This window comes from Gopherus evgoodei, chromosome 1, assembly GCF_007399415.2.
Source record: "Gopherus evgoodei ecotype Sinaloan lineage chromosome 1, rGopEvg1_v1.p, whole genome shotgun sequence".
Lineage (NCBI taxonomy): Eukaryota > Metazoa > Chordata > Testudines > Testudinidae > Gopherus > Gopherus evgoodei.
Genome location: NC_044322.1, coordinates 253,761,594 through 253,777,981, shown reverse-complemented (window position 1 = coordinate 253,777,981; position 16,388 = coordinate 253,761,594). Strand labels below are relative to the sequence as shown.

Genomic DNA, 16,388 nt, shown 5'->3' with positions numbered 1-16,388 from the left:
TGGAGTAATTATCCCTATGGTAACTTTTTAAAAATGTATATTATATCTAGGTTTTTAGTTTCTATTGGTGGCACACATCCGCACATTACCTCAATATGGTGCACATAACAAAATTCATTCTGCACATGGATAGAAAAAATTAGATGGAACACTGTACAGGACTGACAGAGGAGGATAGACAACTGTCATCCAGGATGGTTCTCATCTAACCACAACTTTACTTCCTACCCCAACTTTCCCCAGTGTGTTGTCTCACCTGGCTGTCAAGGCCTAACATCATTAACATGGAGAAGAAGAGAATCGACCAGAGAGGGGACATGGGCAGCTGCGTGACAACCTGCGGGTAGGCGAGGAAAGCCAGTCCTGGACCTACCAGAATGAAAATATATTGAAAAGTTTATATTTCTAAAGTGCTTTAACAATGAGGCATGTAGGAGCTCAGTACAATTATTAAATCGAGAGATGGCAACAGCAAAAACTTGCCAATATTTTAATATGGGCTCCATGAAAATCTGCCCCCTTGGCCTGTGCTGCACAAAGGAGAGGTGAGGGAATTGAAAATGGTTGAAAATGGACCCTCTTTGATAAGGTTGAAAATGGAATTCAGAATAAAAATGTCAGAATTTCCCACAAAAAGTAAACATTGAGTTTCAGCCAGCTCCAGGGTGACCAGATGTCCCTATTTTATAGGGACAGTCCTGATTTTGGGGTCTTTTTCTTATATAGGTTCTTATTACCCCCCACCCCCATCTCGATTTTTCACACTAGCTGTCTGGTCACCCTAGCCAGCTCTTGTGAGAATACTGATCGAATCAGAGCTTAGCTACTCGGTGGGAAAGCTCTAACAAAGGGCTAGGCCCATAAAGAGCCTCCTTAAGTGCAACAATCCCAAGTAACAGACAATCCAGGTGCAGAACAACAACAAACCTCAGAATTTCCTGTGTTGGGAACTTGAGTGGAAAGAGCACCTGAGGGTATGTCTACACTATGGGATTATTCCGATTTTACATAAACGGTTTTTTAAAAACAGATTGTATAAAGTCGAGTGCACGTGGCCACACTAAGCACATTAATTCTGCGGTGTGCATCCATGTACCGAGGCTAGCGTCGATTTCCGGAGTGTTGCACTGTGGGTAGCTATCCCGTAGCTATCCCATAGTTCCCGCAGTTTCCCCAGCCCATTGGAATTCTGGGTTGAGATCCCAGTGCATGATGGGGCCAAAACAGTGTCGCGGGTGATTCTGGGTAAATGTCATCACTCATTCCTTCCTCCGTGAAAGCAATGGCAGACAATCATTTTGCGCCCTTTTTCCCTGGATTGCCCTGGCAGACGCCATAGCATGGCAACCATGGAGCCTGTTTTGCCTTTTGTCACTATCACCGTATGTGTACTGGATGCTGCTGACAGAAGCGGTACTGCAGTGCTACACAGCAGCATTCATTTGCCTTTGCAAGATAACAGAGACGTTTACCATCCCTATTGCACCGTCTGCCATTGTAAATTGGTGATGAGATGATGGTTATCAGTCATTTTGCATCATTTGCATTTGGAAATTGGTGATGACGGTTATCAATCCTTTTGTATCGTCTGCTGCTGTCATGGGTGCTCCTGGCTGGCCTTGCTGAGGTTGGCAGTAGATGCATGGACAAAAATGGGAATGACTCCCTGGGTCATTCCTTTCTTTATGTTGTATCTAAAAATAGAGTCAGTCCTACCTAGAATATGGGGCAAGGATACTAGAGAACCAGAGAGCACAGCTGCTCCGAGTCAGAGTCCCAGAGATCCCGCAGAAATGATGAGCTGCATGCCATTCTAGGGGGTGCCCCTGCAACAACCCCACCCGTTGCTTCCCTCCTCCCCCAACCCTCCTGGGCTACTGTGGCAGTGTCCCCCCCCTCATTTGTGTGATGAAGTAATAAAGAATGCAGGAATAAGAAACACTGAGTTTTTAGTGAGATAAAGTGAGGGGGAGGCAGCCTCCAGCTGCTATGATAGTCCAGGCAGGACATTAAAGGGTGGGGGGAGAGGAGCGCCGCCTCCAGCTGCTATGATGGTCCAGGCAGTACAGAATCTTCTTTAGAAATGAAAAGGGGGGCGGGGGGGCTGATGGAGCTTAGCCTCCAGCTGCTATGATGAGGACGGTTACCAAGTCTTCTGTACTGTCTGCCGGGAATGACCGGGAGTCATTGCCGTTTTCACCCAGGCGCCCCCAGCCAACCTCACCAAGACCAGCCAGGAGCACTCACAGGCTGATGATGACGATGGATACCAGTCATTTTGCACCGTCTGCCACCGGGAAGGGGATGCTGGTGTTCAGCGCTGCAGCACCCCATCTACCAGCAGCATGCAGTAGACATAGGGTGACACTGAAAAAAGGTGAGAAACGATTTTTTTCCCTTTTCATTCGGGGGGGGAGGGAGGGTATAAATTGAATACATACACTCTGAAACACCCGGGAAAATGTTTTTGACCCTTCAGGCATTGGGAGCTTAGCCAAGAATGCAAATAAATGCTTTTCAGGGACTGTGGGATAGCTGGAGTCCTCAATACCCCCCCCTCCCTCCATGAGCATCCATTTGATTCTTTGGCTTTCCGTTACGCTTGTCACACAGCACTGTGCTGAGTCCCTGCTGTGGCCTCTGTCTATCATAGCCTGGAGATTTTTTCAAATGCTTTGTCATTTCATCTTCTGTAACGGAGCTCAGATGGAACAGATTTGTCTCCCCATACAGCTCTCAAATCCAGTATCTCCAGTACGGTCCATGCTGGAGCTCTTTTTGGATTTGGGACTGCATTGCCACCAGTGCTGATCAGAGGTCCACGCTGGGCAAACAGGAAATGAAATTCAAAAGTTCGCGGGGCTTTTCCTGTCTACCTGGCCAGTGCATCCGAGTTCAGATTGCTTTCCAGAGCGGTCACAATGGTGCACTGTGGGATACCTCCCGGAGGTCAATACCATCTAATTGCGGCCACACTAACCCTAATCTGACATGGCAATACCAATTTCAGCGCTATTCCCCTTGTCAGGGAGGAGTTCAGAAATCGATTTAAAGAGCCTTTTATATCGATATAAAGGTCTTCGTTGTGTGGACGGGTGCAGTGTTAAATCGGTTTAACGCTGCTAAATTCGGTTTAAACGCATAGTGTAGACCAGGCCTGAGTCTATCAGGAATAGGCTTCCCAAATTCCTCTGGGACCCAGGCCATTCCTCACATCTTTTCAACTTGACAAAGAATTTGCGAAATGGCTCATTCCCAATCTCCTGAGCCATCCAGTCCTACAACTCTGTATCATCTCAGGAAATTGAATTACACACTTGCGCCCCAGTCGGGAAGGCTCCGTGAGAACACCACACTGATTGACAAAATGCTATTCACTATGATCACATCCTGAACATTTGGAACCTGTTTTCTTTTTTAGGGGTCATTTTCACTCACTTCGTGGGCCAGATCTTCAGTCGTGAAAATTGGCATTGCTGCATTGAAGGTAGTGGGGGCTCTGGTCTCGTAAGTTTAATAGAACTAGTTGTGCACGATTTATAAAAATTCTCCTCTAAAACTGGCCTTATTCTCTTCTCATTTATACCTCTGTAACTCCATTGAGCTTCAATGGCATTACAAAAGGTATGAGTTTGCAGCGTTGTTAGGGCAGGGGGAAAACAGAGGCTAGAGAGGTGAGCTGACTTGTCCAAGGTGACATAATAGGTCAGTAGTGGAGCTGCAAATAAAACCCAGCTTTCCTGACCCTCATGCCAGTGCCCCACCCACTGGATCACACTGCTAGTCTGAACACTACACATGCAATGTCTGTTTACCTGAAGATGCCAGCTCAGCGATTGACTTCTTGGTGATGTGACCCATGAATCCAACAATGGAGAAAATGACAAATCCTGCAAATATGCTGGTGGTGGAATTTATACAGCAGACGATGATTGAGTCTCTGGAAAAGCAAACACAAATGTGAGAAAACCTTCTGCATTTCTGGTCCAGTCAGCGAATCAGAACAGAATCAGAGTTAGGGGATGAGGAGAGGGTGAAAATGAGGCCTGAGTGTAACACCAACAGACCCTGGTCGTCAGCAGGCAGAACTGAACCTGGGACCTCTGGAGCTTAGTACATGAGCCTCTACTGCGTGAGCTAAGAGCCAGCTGGCTGTTAGTTAAGGCTGTAGAGCAGACTCCTTTTATCTCTCTCTCTAAGTAGTTTCAGTGCCACTAGATGTGACTGAACACCACACCCAGGAGGTGTGTGAGTTACATGAGCAGGCATGTTACTGTGCTGTGGACAGGTGACAGTGAGAGGTGAAGGTCAGAGGTGGGGTGGGTAACTTGGTGATGTCCTGTGGCCAGAAGACATTCAGATATGAGGATCAGTGGTGAGGCCTGGGTTGCATGCTGGTGAATTACAGACCGTGCAGCATCAGGTACTATGGGCCAGATTATGAGCCCCTTACACTGGTGAGTAGTTACTCACAGGAGTAGTCTCGGTGACTGCAATGGGAATACCCCTGTGACTAAACGCTTACCAATGTCACACAGGGGTTCACAGTTTGCCTCTGTGTGTCTTTCTGATTGTAGAAGTATTTGAAGAATACTGACTTGTATACATTGTTATGGAAGGAGTTATAGCTTCCCAGGGCAATCAGAGATCCCAACCCCAGTCCATAGGAGAAAAAGATCTGTGTGGCTGCATCCATCCAGACCTGCAAAGGAAGAACAAGCCATGACTCAGTATTCCGTAGCACTGTCGGAACATTCTGCATAATCCAATCTGCGATGGGCAAACTTTTTGGCCTGAGGGCCGAATCGGGGTTCCAAAACTGTATGGAGGGCCAGGTAGGGCAGGCTGTGCCTCCGCAAACAGGCTGGCGCCCACCCCCTATCTGCCCCTCCCACATCCTACCCCTGACTGTTCCCCTCAGAACCTTCGACCCACCCAACCCCCTGGGCTCCTTGTCCTCTGATCGCCCCCTTCCAGGACCCCCCCCAACCAGCCTCCCTGGGACCCCACTCCCTATCCAACCCACCCTACTCCCTGTCCCCTGACTGCCCCAACCCCTATCCACATCCCCGTCCCCTGACAGGCCCCCCAGGACTCTCAATGCCTATCCAAACCCCCCGTCCCCTGACCGCCTGCCCAGAAGCTCTGCCCCATCCAACCGCCCCCTGCTCCCTGTCACCTGACTTCCCCCAAGACCCACAGCCCCTTATCCAACCCCCCCACTCCCTGCCCCCTTACCATGCTGTTCAGAGCACCAGGACTGGTGTAGTGTATTCAATTAAAGTTTTTACAACAGCAGTTTCTTCCAGTCTACACATATCAATAACTGCTACAGATAGCACATTTCTACATGGAGCAATTTCACACACATTATCATGCAAGAAACTGCTACCTGTAGGCATTTGCTACATCAGGTAGCAGTTTTATACAATAGCAGTTTCTTACAATCTTATGTATCAGTAAAGGCTACCAGTAGCACAGTCCTAGGAGGAGCAGTTTAATACATTACACCTGCAGCTGTTCCCCTCCCCTGGCCCCGGCCACAGCCAGCCATGTTGCCGTGCAGTCTCACAGCTGCGCTGTCCAACAGGAGCTCACAGTCCTGCCACCCAGAATGCTGGCGGCAGGGTGAACTGAGGATGTGGGGGAGGGGCCGGGCGCTAGCCTCCTTGGCCAAGAGCTCAAGGGCTGGGCAGGATGGTCCCACAGGCCAGATGTGGTCCATGGGCTGTAGTTTGCCCACCTCTGGACTGCACTGACATACTTCAGAGATGAATGTTAATGTCCATCAACAGAATCCCTTCAGGCTGTGCAGTATTGACTCCTATGCTGTTTAGCTGGGACAGAAGAGCCTGCTGCAGTGAGATTCCCAGGTTGCTTGCACAGCAACTAACAGGAATAAAAATCAGTGCTGGAGATGGGCCCTGATTAGCATGTTCCTCCTACCTTTCATCTCGCTCTCAGCACTAAACTCTGATCCAAACCCAGATCTAAACTCTGCAACTCAGGCTCTGCTCTTGTCTGGCACTACTGACGAGAGAACCTCAAATGATTTCAAATTTGGGTTCCTTTCACATAAACACCTAAAAAGTTGGCTGCTTATCCAACCTAACCAGAGCTTCTGGGGCCAGCAAGGCAGGACTGGAAATCTCAAGAGAACACGCTTTCCCACTTCATTTCCACTACTTCCCACTTCCAGAAATGCCAGGAGAACAACTTTTCTCCCCCTACTTCAGCACTTCCAGAGTCAGCCTGAACTCAGGAGCACAGAGACAAGTGGAGATGAACAGTAATGGAAGAAAATTGTGAAGGGACAGATTGTGCTTTAAGACAGTAGCCTGTGTGGTATGGAGGTGGGGGTCCCAAGTGGAGACATGTTACCTCATGGAAGTGTAACCCACCCACCTCCTGGCACTGAGACGTGGGGGGGGGGGGCTCGGGATGTGCTTCCTCAGCTAGGGGAAGTATTTAACCCACACACCTTCTGGGTGTGGTGTTCTGTCCCATCTAATGGCACTGAGACCACCTAGAGAGAGATTAATAAATTTGCTCTACAGCCTTAGCTAAGAGCCATGCGCCTTTTAGCTCATGTGGTAGAGACTCATGCACTCAGCTCCAAGGGCCCAGGTTTGATCCTGCTCACCGACAACCAGCGTCTGTCAGTGTTACAGAAGCATAATTTCTCTTGTACTCAGGGGGATGCACATGCTGCACCTCCATATGGGAGGATGAAACAAGCACACCCCTCCAAATCAAACCAGCAATACAGGTTAGGGAGGAGGTGGGGGGGTACAGCCTTTGCTTCTCCTTTCTCTTCTTGGGGTTGCTAATGTCCCAGAGGGTTCTAGCAGAGAACAGCCCCTGTGCTTGGGAGATGCATAATAATAATACCTAGCTCTTATACAACGCTTTTCATCAGCCACAAGAAGGGGAGATCTCCTTCCGCCTTCCCCAACTTGCAGACACACCGAGAGCCAGCTGCAACCTGGCTCTAAATGAACATCCCAGAATCTTTACAATACTTTGGTTCAGGCTTTGGTTCCAGAAATGGGCAGAGACTGGGGGTGAGGCTGAGATTGTGTCTTAATTATTCTGAACCATTTTCTCCACTTCACAATGCAAGGGGAAGGGAAGGGGTCTGCTGCAGATCTGTACTTGGAGCAAGAGTGCCAACACTAGTGTTTTATCACAAGTGTCACCATAGCTGGTGTGTTTTCTTAAAGCCCCAGCCCCGGGAGTTAGCTGATCACATGAGAATCTCAGCCTTCATTGTTTAACAGTTATAGTTTCTAGCTTGCAGAGTTGCAGAGAAAAGCTGGAAAATGTGGCCCCTGTGTAACTTAAAGGCCCCAAACCCCGTGGGCTAATAAAAAGACTACAGAAGGTGTTTTTGTTATATATATGGCATGATGTTTAAACCAATCTTGTAATTTTTTTGCAGGGAGCCTTACTCATGGATTGGCAATACTGTTACAGTGCAGTGGTTCCTACAAAGAGGGACCATTGGGAGCTCTAGACAATCAGAACTATTCAGTTGTCATCACGTGTGCATGACGAGTGACCTCACAGACCTCTAAGGAATTGTTACTCTATAACAGAGAGAAACTTGCCTTCTCAAGCATCTCTACTGCACTGGGCTTCCCACTGAGGCAGGCAAACAGTATATGGCTATCACTTGCCATTTAAACACTTCCACCTAAAATAACAGCTATGTCTAACGCTGAACTCATACCTACATCTAGCACTGCAGGTATGGGCAATGTAGGGTTCCATTGCCTCCTCCATGTAGGATTGCACTATCCAACCCAAATAGCTACCCCTAGGGTACGTCCAGACTACCTGCCATATCGGCGGGTTAAAATCGATTGCTCGGGGATCGATATATCGCGTCTAATCTAGACGCGATATATCGATCCCCGAGCGCGCTTATATCAATTCCGGAACTCCATCAACCCGAATGGAGTTCCGGAATCGACACGGAGAGCCGCGGACATCGATCCTGCGCCGTCTGGACGGGTGAGTAATCCGATCTTAGATATTCGACTTCAGCTACGTTATTCACCTAGCTGAAGTTGCGTATCTAAGATCGATTTCCCCCCCCTAGTCTGGACCAGCCCCTAGACTAATCAGTGTAATGGAGCATCTGCCTGTCAGAGGGGCACGTCTGCAGTTGTGTAAATCAGCATCGCTCTAGTGATAATACTACAGGATTTCCATGGAGCGCCACTGATCTTCACCAGTTGTGGATCTGGCTCAGTTTTGTCTCTGACTGTGAAGACTGTGGCTACTGGGATTCTAAGACTCTAAGAGTGGGAGGGTTTTTTGGTTATGAGAGAAACTTGAAATGTTCAAAGTGCCAAGGAACTTGAATACAGCAGTGTAAGAGCTTTAAACATTGCAGGACCCACCTCAGACTTGGAGAGTTTGCTGAAGTCTGGTGTGATATAAAAGAGAATTCCCTCCTTGGCTCCTGGCAGAGTGACTCCACGGAAGAAAAGAATAATTAACATGAAGTAAGGGTAGGTGGCTGAGAAATACACAACCTGAGAGAGACAAAGGGAGATGTTAGTTGCGTAGTGAGGCACTCACATTCAGAGCTACAGCAGTGACTGATTCTCCTAGCTTCAGTGGGTTTACTCCTGATTTGCACTGGTGTAAGCGAGAAGTGAACTGGACTCTAGGGGCAGGTCTACACTACAGGGTTAAGTCGACCTAAGTTATGCAACTCCGGCTACATGAAGAATGTAGCTGTAGTTGACGTAGTTTAGGTCGACTTATTGCGATGTTTACACCGTGCTGGGTTGACAGGAGAAACTGTCCAGTCAACTTTTCTTATGTTTCTTGTTCTGGTGGAGTAATGGAGTCGATGGGAGAGCGATTTGTGGTTGATTTAGCGAGTCTTCACTAGACCCGCTAACTCAACCCCCGATGGATCGATCACCGCAGTGTCACTCCACGGTAAGTATAGACATGCCCTAAGTGTGTTAGTTCTTCCTGCCAAGACTGATAATTTGGGAAGGACATGGACTCCATGAAGTTTACATGGAGGGCTAATGGCTCTTTTGTAAGAAACTGGTTGAGACTTTTCTTGCATATTCTGTGTTATGTTTCTCTTCAAGTAATATTTCTGAATATTGGGGGTTTCTTCTACTAACGACAAAAGGCTTTACTGATCACATAAATTAGAGCCTGGTGTAACTGCAGCGAAAGGAGTGGAATTGCACAAGTGATGAATTTGGGCCAAAGAAGTCAGAGATGTAACCAATTTAAGTAATCTAGCCCTTATTTTCTAGTGATTTGCCTTGTCTTTCTTTATTTAAATGATTCAAGTAATGTTAGTTTGCCTGAAGGTGCTTCCCCCATGATTCTTGGGAGACTAATTCACAACCTAAGAAAGTTTACTGTGAAGAATTTTTTTCTGACATTCAGTCACTTTACTCTTTTCTTAATGTCATCCCATTACTCCAAGTTACGTCCTACATAACATATCCCAGTAGCACCATTTTCCCAAACTAAGCAATTTCTCAGGTGTTTCTTTTTTCTGGTACTGGTCTGTAATGTTATACATTAGGAAATAGCAATATGTTTCTGTTTCGAGGATCATCCTCAAAACTCAAAGTATGAGGTGATTCTGGATGCTCAATTTCTGATCCCCTAAAATAACCTGAGTTTCAGAGAGCGGGTGCTCAGGGAGGGGCAAAGGCCCCTTTACGGTGTTTCAAGTTGGGCTTTGAATGTAATTTTTTAAAAGCTTGGCTTAAATCTTTCCAAAAGTCTGAAAGTTCAATACTCAGTCCGGATATGCTATGGTTAAGAAGTATTCTCTATGCTTAGAATACCGCAACTCCTGTGGCAATTTTTACCACTGTGAAAGGTAAAGAATTTAATGGCACACACTCCAATTCTTCCTTGCAACACAGTAAACTCTAATTACAGGTACTCAAAATTGAATCTGGAGGACATTTCACCATGAGAGAGGAGTACAGTAATAAAAGGCAACACTGTATCGCTAGATTATTACAAAGTACCTTTCCAGTCCACTCTACTCCTTTCCAGATGGAGAAATAGACCAGAACCCATGCTAAAGCGAGAGTGCCTGCTAGGGGCCAGCGGATGTTACCTGGCTCCCCCAGGCCACCAGAAATCTGGTGCATGTTCCTCCTGCAGACAAAACACATGGAATTAGAAAAAGGTATAATCTACATGAATGATTTGAGATTCCAGACACAGGCAGAAGGAATGAAGGATGGGGGTGAGCCCAGATGCGGGCAGAGGGCACAAAAGGTGGGTCGAAGCCCAAACATTGGCAAAAGACATGAAGGTCAGAAAGAAAATGAGATATAGTGTGATGGACTGAAGGAAGAAGGATGGATGATGGGAGGTGTTTTGACCCTCATTGCTCTGTCTGAACATTTAACTACACGTGAACTGGACATTTAGCAGGAATGCCCCCTCTGGAGACAGAAAGCACCCATTCAGCATGGTCTGGTAAACAACTTCATGCCTCCAACAGAGACTTTCAAAGCTACTTTCAAACGGATGAGCAAGAAGCCCCCATGAATTGATGAGATGGTCCCTGCAGTGGTGAAACCTGACTTAGGCTGGAGACGTACTCCCAGAACTCGGTCACAGCGCTGGTCAGGTTGGTGGTATCATTGAGGGAGTAGTTGGAAAAGCATCTCTCTGTGTTCCAGGCATTGCCACAGCTTTGCCATGGCAGATCCTAATGGGAAGAGGAAGGGGAAGATACAGTTAGGGAAGCATGGCTCAGTTCTGTTCTCGACATGATCTCTTCTGTCAGTCATGTTTCCCTGCTTCATTGCCCTGTTATGATTTAGAACATACTTGTTTGTTAAGCTGCTCCCGTCTCCATTTGAATTAAAAAGTCACATTCTAACAACAGGATATTCTGTGGGTTGTGGTGAGGGAATGTGAGGACTTCCTCGAGGGTAGGAGGTGTTCAGGGGGTGTGGAAACATGAGGCAAGTTGAGGGGCAGGGTAGGAACAGCTAAGTCTGAACATCTACAGTGCAATTTTATAGCCGGAGCCTGAGGCAACTGACCATATTCATCTCTGGTCTATTCACTTCAGTGGCGCAATCCCAGGGAGGAATATCTCCAGGTAGGACTATGATTAAGGAGTTTTTGATGTGGCAGGGGTAGGGGATTGTGTGGTATTTATTTATTTTTGTCCCACTTTATCTTACTCTAGAGGTGGGCCTGAGCGGCAAAATTCAGACAGGGTTTGATTTAACACCCCCTTGATCCAAATTTTTGGGATGCTCCAGTCTGAGATTTTGATTCAGACCCATCTCCACTTAATTTAAAAAAAACTGATGGTGTAGCTCTGATACCTGTGAGCTCCTTGAATCAAATCACCGATCTTCTACTTTGAGGCACATAATGATCTGCTTTATTGGTCATGTCTGTACTGCTTGGGTGCATAGGCAGCACTGACAGAACTCCCAAAGTCCTGCTCCAAGGTGTAGTGGGCTCAGGATGAAAGCTGGGACACAGACTCTTCTTTTGTGGTTGTAAAGCAGGGGTGGGCAAACTTTTTGGCCCAAGGGCCTCATCTGGGTGGCAAAATTGTATACAGGACCACGAAAGTAGGGCTGGGGCAGGGAGGGGGTGCGATATGCAGGAAGGGGCTCAGGGCAAGAGGTTGGGGTGTACGAGGGGTGTAGAAGGGGACTCAGGGCAGGGGGTTGGAGTACAGGAGGGGTGTGGCAAGGATTAGGGGGTTCATGGCAGGGGGCTGGGGTGCAGGAGGGGTTCAGAGTGCAGGCTCCAGCCCGACGCCTCTTACCTCGAGCGGCTCTGGGGTGACAGCAGTGTGCAGCAGAGCTAAGGCAGGCTCCCAGCATGCCCTGGCCCCGTGCTGCTCCCAGAAGTGACCAGCATGTCTGATAGTGGCTCCTGGGGGTGGGGCAGGCAGTTCCACCACACGCTGCCCTTGCCTGTGGGTACCATCCCTGAAGTTCCCATTGGCTGCGGTTCCCCGTTCCCGGCCAATAGGATCTGCGAGAGGCAGTGCCTGCAGGCGAGGGCAGCACTCGGAGCCCACTGGCAACTCCCCTCCCTCAGGGGCTGTAGGGATGTGGTTTCCGCCAGTTCCAGAAGTGGCATGGGGCCAGGGCAGGCAGGGACCCTGCCTTAGCCCTGCTGCACCACGGGGCTGGCAATCCCACAGGCCAGACTGAAAGCCCTAATGGGCTGGATCTGGCCCATGGGCCGTAGTTTGCCCTCCCATGTTGTAAAGTCTTGTTCAGGAATATGTAGGGGATCTACCTGGACCACAACAGCTGACACTTCTACACAGGGCCGGCTTTAGACCTATTCCACCAATTCTCCTGAATCGGGCCCCGGGCCTAAGAGGGCCCTGCACCCAGTGAGAATTCTTTACCTAGCTAGAGGCGCCTTTTTAATTTTTACTCACCTGGCAGTGCTCTGGGTCTTCAGCAGCATTTCAGCGGCCGGTCCTTCACTCTCTCCGGGTCTTCGGCAGTACTTCAGCGGCGGGTCCTTCGCTTATTCTGGGTCTTCGGAGACACTTCAGCAGCGGGTCCTTCAGTGCCACTGAAGAACTGGAGTGAGTGAAGGACCCACTGCAGAAGTGTCGCCAACGACTCAGAGCACCGCCTGGTGAATACAAGCCCCGTGTGTTTTTCTACATTTTTTTTTTAAGTCATCCCTGCCAGGGCCTCATAGAAATTGTTTGAATTGGGCCCCGCACTTCCTAAAGCCGGCCCTGCTTGTACAAATTGCTAATGTAGGGTTAAGAGAGAACAACAAATACTGCAGGCGTTCAGAAGGCACTGGAGACTACACCCATAAGAACATTTTGACAAATGGCTTCACAGATGCTGGAAAACATAATCAAATAAAAACTGAAGCAGGACTAAACTATGGTACATGTACAGCATTTTAATAGGTGGTTCTAAACAAAATAGAATCCCACAGGACCCATGGAATTAGAAATCTTTATGTCTATGGATTGCTAAGGGAGCTCTTCTCAGCCATTAGATTGATAAGAATGGTTCAGTTGTGAAGAAATGTACTTCAGACTTGAGGCTCCATTCTGATCTCTTATACACTGGCACAATTTCCCGATTTAGGACAGCATCCCGCTGCAGTCAGTGGGACTTAAGCCTATGCTAGAAGTCATTTGCTTAAATGCTGTCCTGTTTAGGGGATAGATGTAAGCACGTGCTTAAGTGCTTTTCCACTGGAATCAATGGAATGGGAGCAGTGTAAATAGGGTCTAATTAAGTTCACAACCAAACCCATGGTAATGAGACAATCTCATGAAGAATCCATTTTAGAAACATATCACTATTACCATGACTGCTGCTCTCTGACTATGATAGACAGAAACGAGAATGTGAAAGGCTGTGGGGCAGAGGGACAGATTTCTAAGATTTATAAAGGGAACATATTCCCTAAAAGAACACAGCACACAGTAATGCAGAACAGGTGTACTTGTGGCACCTTAGAGAGTAACAAATTTATTTCAGCATAAGCTTTCATGGGCTACAGTTCACTTCTTCGGATGCATAGAACGGAACACACAGACAGGAGATATTTATACATACAGAGAACATGAAAAGGTGGAAGTATGCATACCAACTGGAAGAGTCCAATCAATTGAGATGAGCTATCAGCAGCAGGAGAAAAAAAACCTTTGAAGTGATAATTGAGATGACCCATAGAAGGTGTGAGGTGAACTTAACATAGGGAAATAGATTCAATTAGTGTAATGACCCAACCATTCCCAGTCTCTGTTTAAACCTAAGTTAATTGTATCTAATTTGCATATTAATTCGATTTCAGCAGTCTCTCTTTGGAGCCTGTTTTTGACCTTTTTTTGTTGCAAAATTGCCACTTTCAAGCCTGTCACTGAGTGGTTAGAGAGGCTGAAGTGTTCTCCCACTGGTTTTTGAATGTTATTATTCCTGATGTCAGATTTGTGTCCATTTATTCTTTTGCGTAGAGACTGTCCGGTTTGGCCAATGTACATGGAAGAGGGGCATTGCTGGCACATGATGGCATATATCACATTGGTAGATGTGCAGGTGAATGACCCCTGATTGCGTGGCTGATGTGATTAGGTCCTATGATGGTGTCACTTGAATAGATATGTGGACAGAGCTGGCATCGGGCTTTGTTGCAAGGATAGGTTCCTGGGTTAGTGTTAATGTTGTATGGTGTGCGGTTGCTGGTGAGTATTTGCTTCAGGTTGGGAGGTTGTCTGTAAGCGAGGACTGGTCTGTCTCCCAAGATCTGTGAGAGTGAGGGATCATCTTTAAGGACAGGTTGTAGATCTTTGATGATGCGCTGGAGAGGTTTTAGTTGAGGGCTGAAGGTGATGGCTAGTGGCGCTCTGTTATTTTCTTTTTTGGGCCTGTCCTGTAGTAGGTTGCTTCTGGGTACTCTTCTGGCTCTGTCAATCTGTTTTTTCACTTCAGCAGGTGGGTACTGTAGTTTTAAGAATGCTTGATAGAGATCTTGTAGGTGTTTATCTCTGTCTGAGGGAGATTCCTGTTGATGATAGCTCATCTCAATAGATTGGCCTCTTACAGTTGGTATGCGTGCTTCCACCTTTTCATGTTCTCTGTATGTATAAATATCTCCTGTTTGTGTGTTCATTTTATGCATTCAAAGAAGTGAGCTGTAGCCCATGAAAACTTATGCTGAAATAAATTTGTTAGTCTCTAAGGTGCCGCAAGTACTCCTGTTCTTTTTGCAGATACAGACTAATACTGCTGCTACTCTGAAATCTGTCATAATGCAGAACAGTTGATGTCATAGGATGTCTCAGCAACAGATCCAGTAGCTACATTAAGCGAGCCCCTTTGCATAATCTGTAAACTGTATGTTGTATATTTCATGGTAGAGACAGCAAGTAATATGTTAAACTCCACATTTCACGAGAGAAACAGAAATTGTCAAAATTACACAGAGCCATTTAAGGTTTATAGAAATGGCTGAAACTCACCGCAGTGAAAGAGTTGAAGAGATAGTACAGTGCCCAGGCAATGATGACAATGTAATAGATATTCAGCCAGAACGAGAGAACCACAGCAGCCAGGCCCACTCCTAGGAGAGAAGAAACAGAGCATGCTCAGCACAAGCCATCCAAAGTCTGTGGAGTTGTATTGAGCAGATGGATACAAGCCTCCTGTGATGAAGTGGGGTTGGCAAGCCAAGAAGTGACTGCACGGAGGAGAGGTGAAGGTTTGTACACCTAGGAAATGTGAATCATCTCACAGAGATCACTAAGTGACAGTGCACGGTGCCTCAAGTTCACTGATCAGCCAATGAAGGCTTGTTCGAGTGTTATGCCTCTCTCCCATGTTTCAAAGATTGAATGATAGTGTCTTTCAGTATGCTGTTAGCAGAGTTGTATGTGTGGAGCTCTCTGAAAATCAAAGAGGGGGAACCAGCTGTGTCTTGCCTGCTCCTGTAGTTGAATTAGTCTCTCTTAATAAAAACACTTATTCTAATTCACCACTAGCCTCTTGTATGTTGTTACTGTGAACATAACAACAACAGGTTTACTCCCAACTGGGAGAGAGCCAACCTTCTAGTGTACAGTAAACAGGGTTCTGCTGGTACACAGTAGTACTGTCCTCCCTATCAACTTACTGCATCTCATGTTAAGTACAATCCTGCTATGCCAGGTGGCTCCGTTCAGTCATTTGCCTCCATCAAGGCAGTGTTGTCTGCCTGAGTGTTTTGTCACTATCAGAGGTCATTCAAACAGAGAGCTGGGGTGTTACTGATGCCTAGACATCATGGTGAAGGGGATCCTACAAACACCATAGATCAGCTATAACAGTCTGCAGGGACCCACTACCATTTCCCCAAGGGCTTATGTCCCAGTCCCTGAGGTGCTGCTTCCCATTCCAGTAAATGGTTTCGGCTCTAAAGCTAGATATATGGCATCAGCATCATGGACTTACAGCACAGTACCTTTGAACATGGGCGCTAATTTCCAGACCCCCAATCCGCCAACAGAGGTATACTGGCCGAGAGCTGTCTCCAGCAGAAAGAGAGGAATCCCAGCAAACACTAGCGTCAGAAAATAGGGAATCAAGAAAGCCCCTGGAAGAACAAACAGCTGTTAGCAGCAGGTTCTGCAAGGTCTCATCACCACAAGACTTTTGGGGCCCTGGCCACCTCTTCTTCCCAAGAAATGTAAAGCTCAGCTCACAGTCACTGCACAAATCCCCGGGTTCACACTGCAGTCCCAATGCTCTGTTCAAGCTCCAGTTCTCAAGCAACTATGCCACCCCCAGCTTTCATCCCCCTGTTCAATAGTGGCACAAGTATGTTCCGTGGTGGACTGTATCTTTCTCTATCACTTCTTTCTTCTCACATCCCCA

The 16,388-nt window shown here is 47.2% G+C and overlaps 1 protein-coding gene across 1 annotated transcript in view; it reads right to left on the bottom strand.

Moving 5' to 3' along the window:
* The window catches only part of LOC115644644 (sodium- and chloride-dependent GABA transporter 1-like), a 42,192-nt gene that overhangs the window by 20,157 nt on the left and 5,647 nt on the right, over positions 1 to 16,388 (bottom strand). Inside the window, exons 2-9 of the mRNA XM_030549259.1 lie at positions 15,976 to 16,107; positions 14,999 to 15,099; positions 10,614 to 10,723; positions 10,029 to 10,161; positions 8,409 to 8,543; positions 4,599 to 4,702; positions 3,816 to 3,940; positions 257 to 369 (exon numbers count right to left, since the gene is read on the bottom strand). Of these exons, the coding sequence (XP_030405119.1) occupies positions 257 to 369; positions 3,816 to 3,940; positions 4,599 to 4,702; positions 8,409 to 8,543; positions 10,029 to 10,161; positions 10,614 to 10,723; positions 14,999 to 15,099; positions 15,976 to 16,107 (953 nt within the window). The remainder of the gene's footprint in view (positions 1 to 256; positions 370 to 3,815; positions 3,941 to 4,598; positions 4,703 to 8,408; positions 8,544 to 10,028; positions 10,162 to 10,613; positions 10,724 to 14,998; positions 15,100 to 15,975; positions 16,108 to 16,388) is intronic.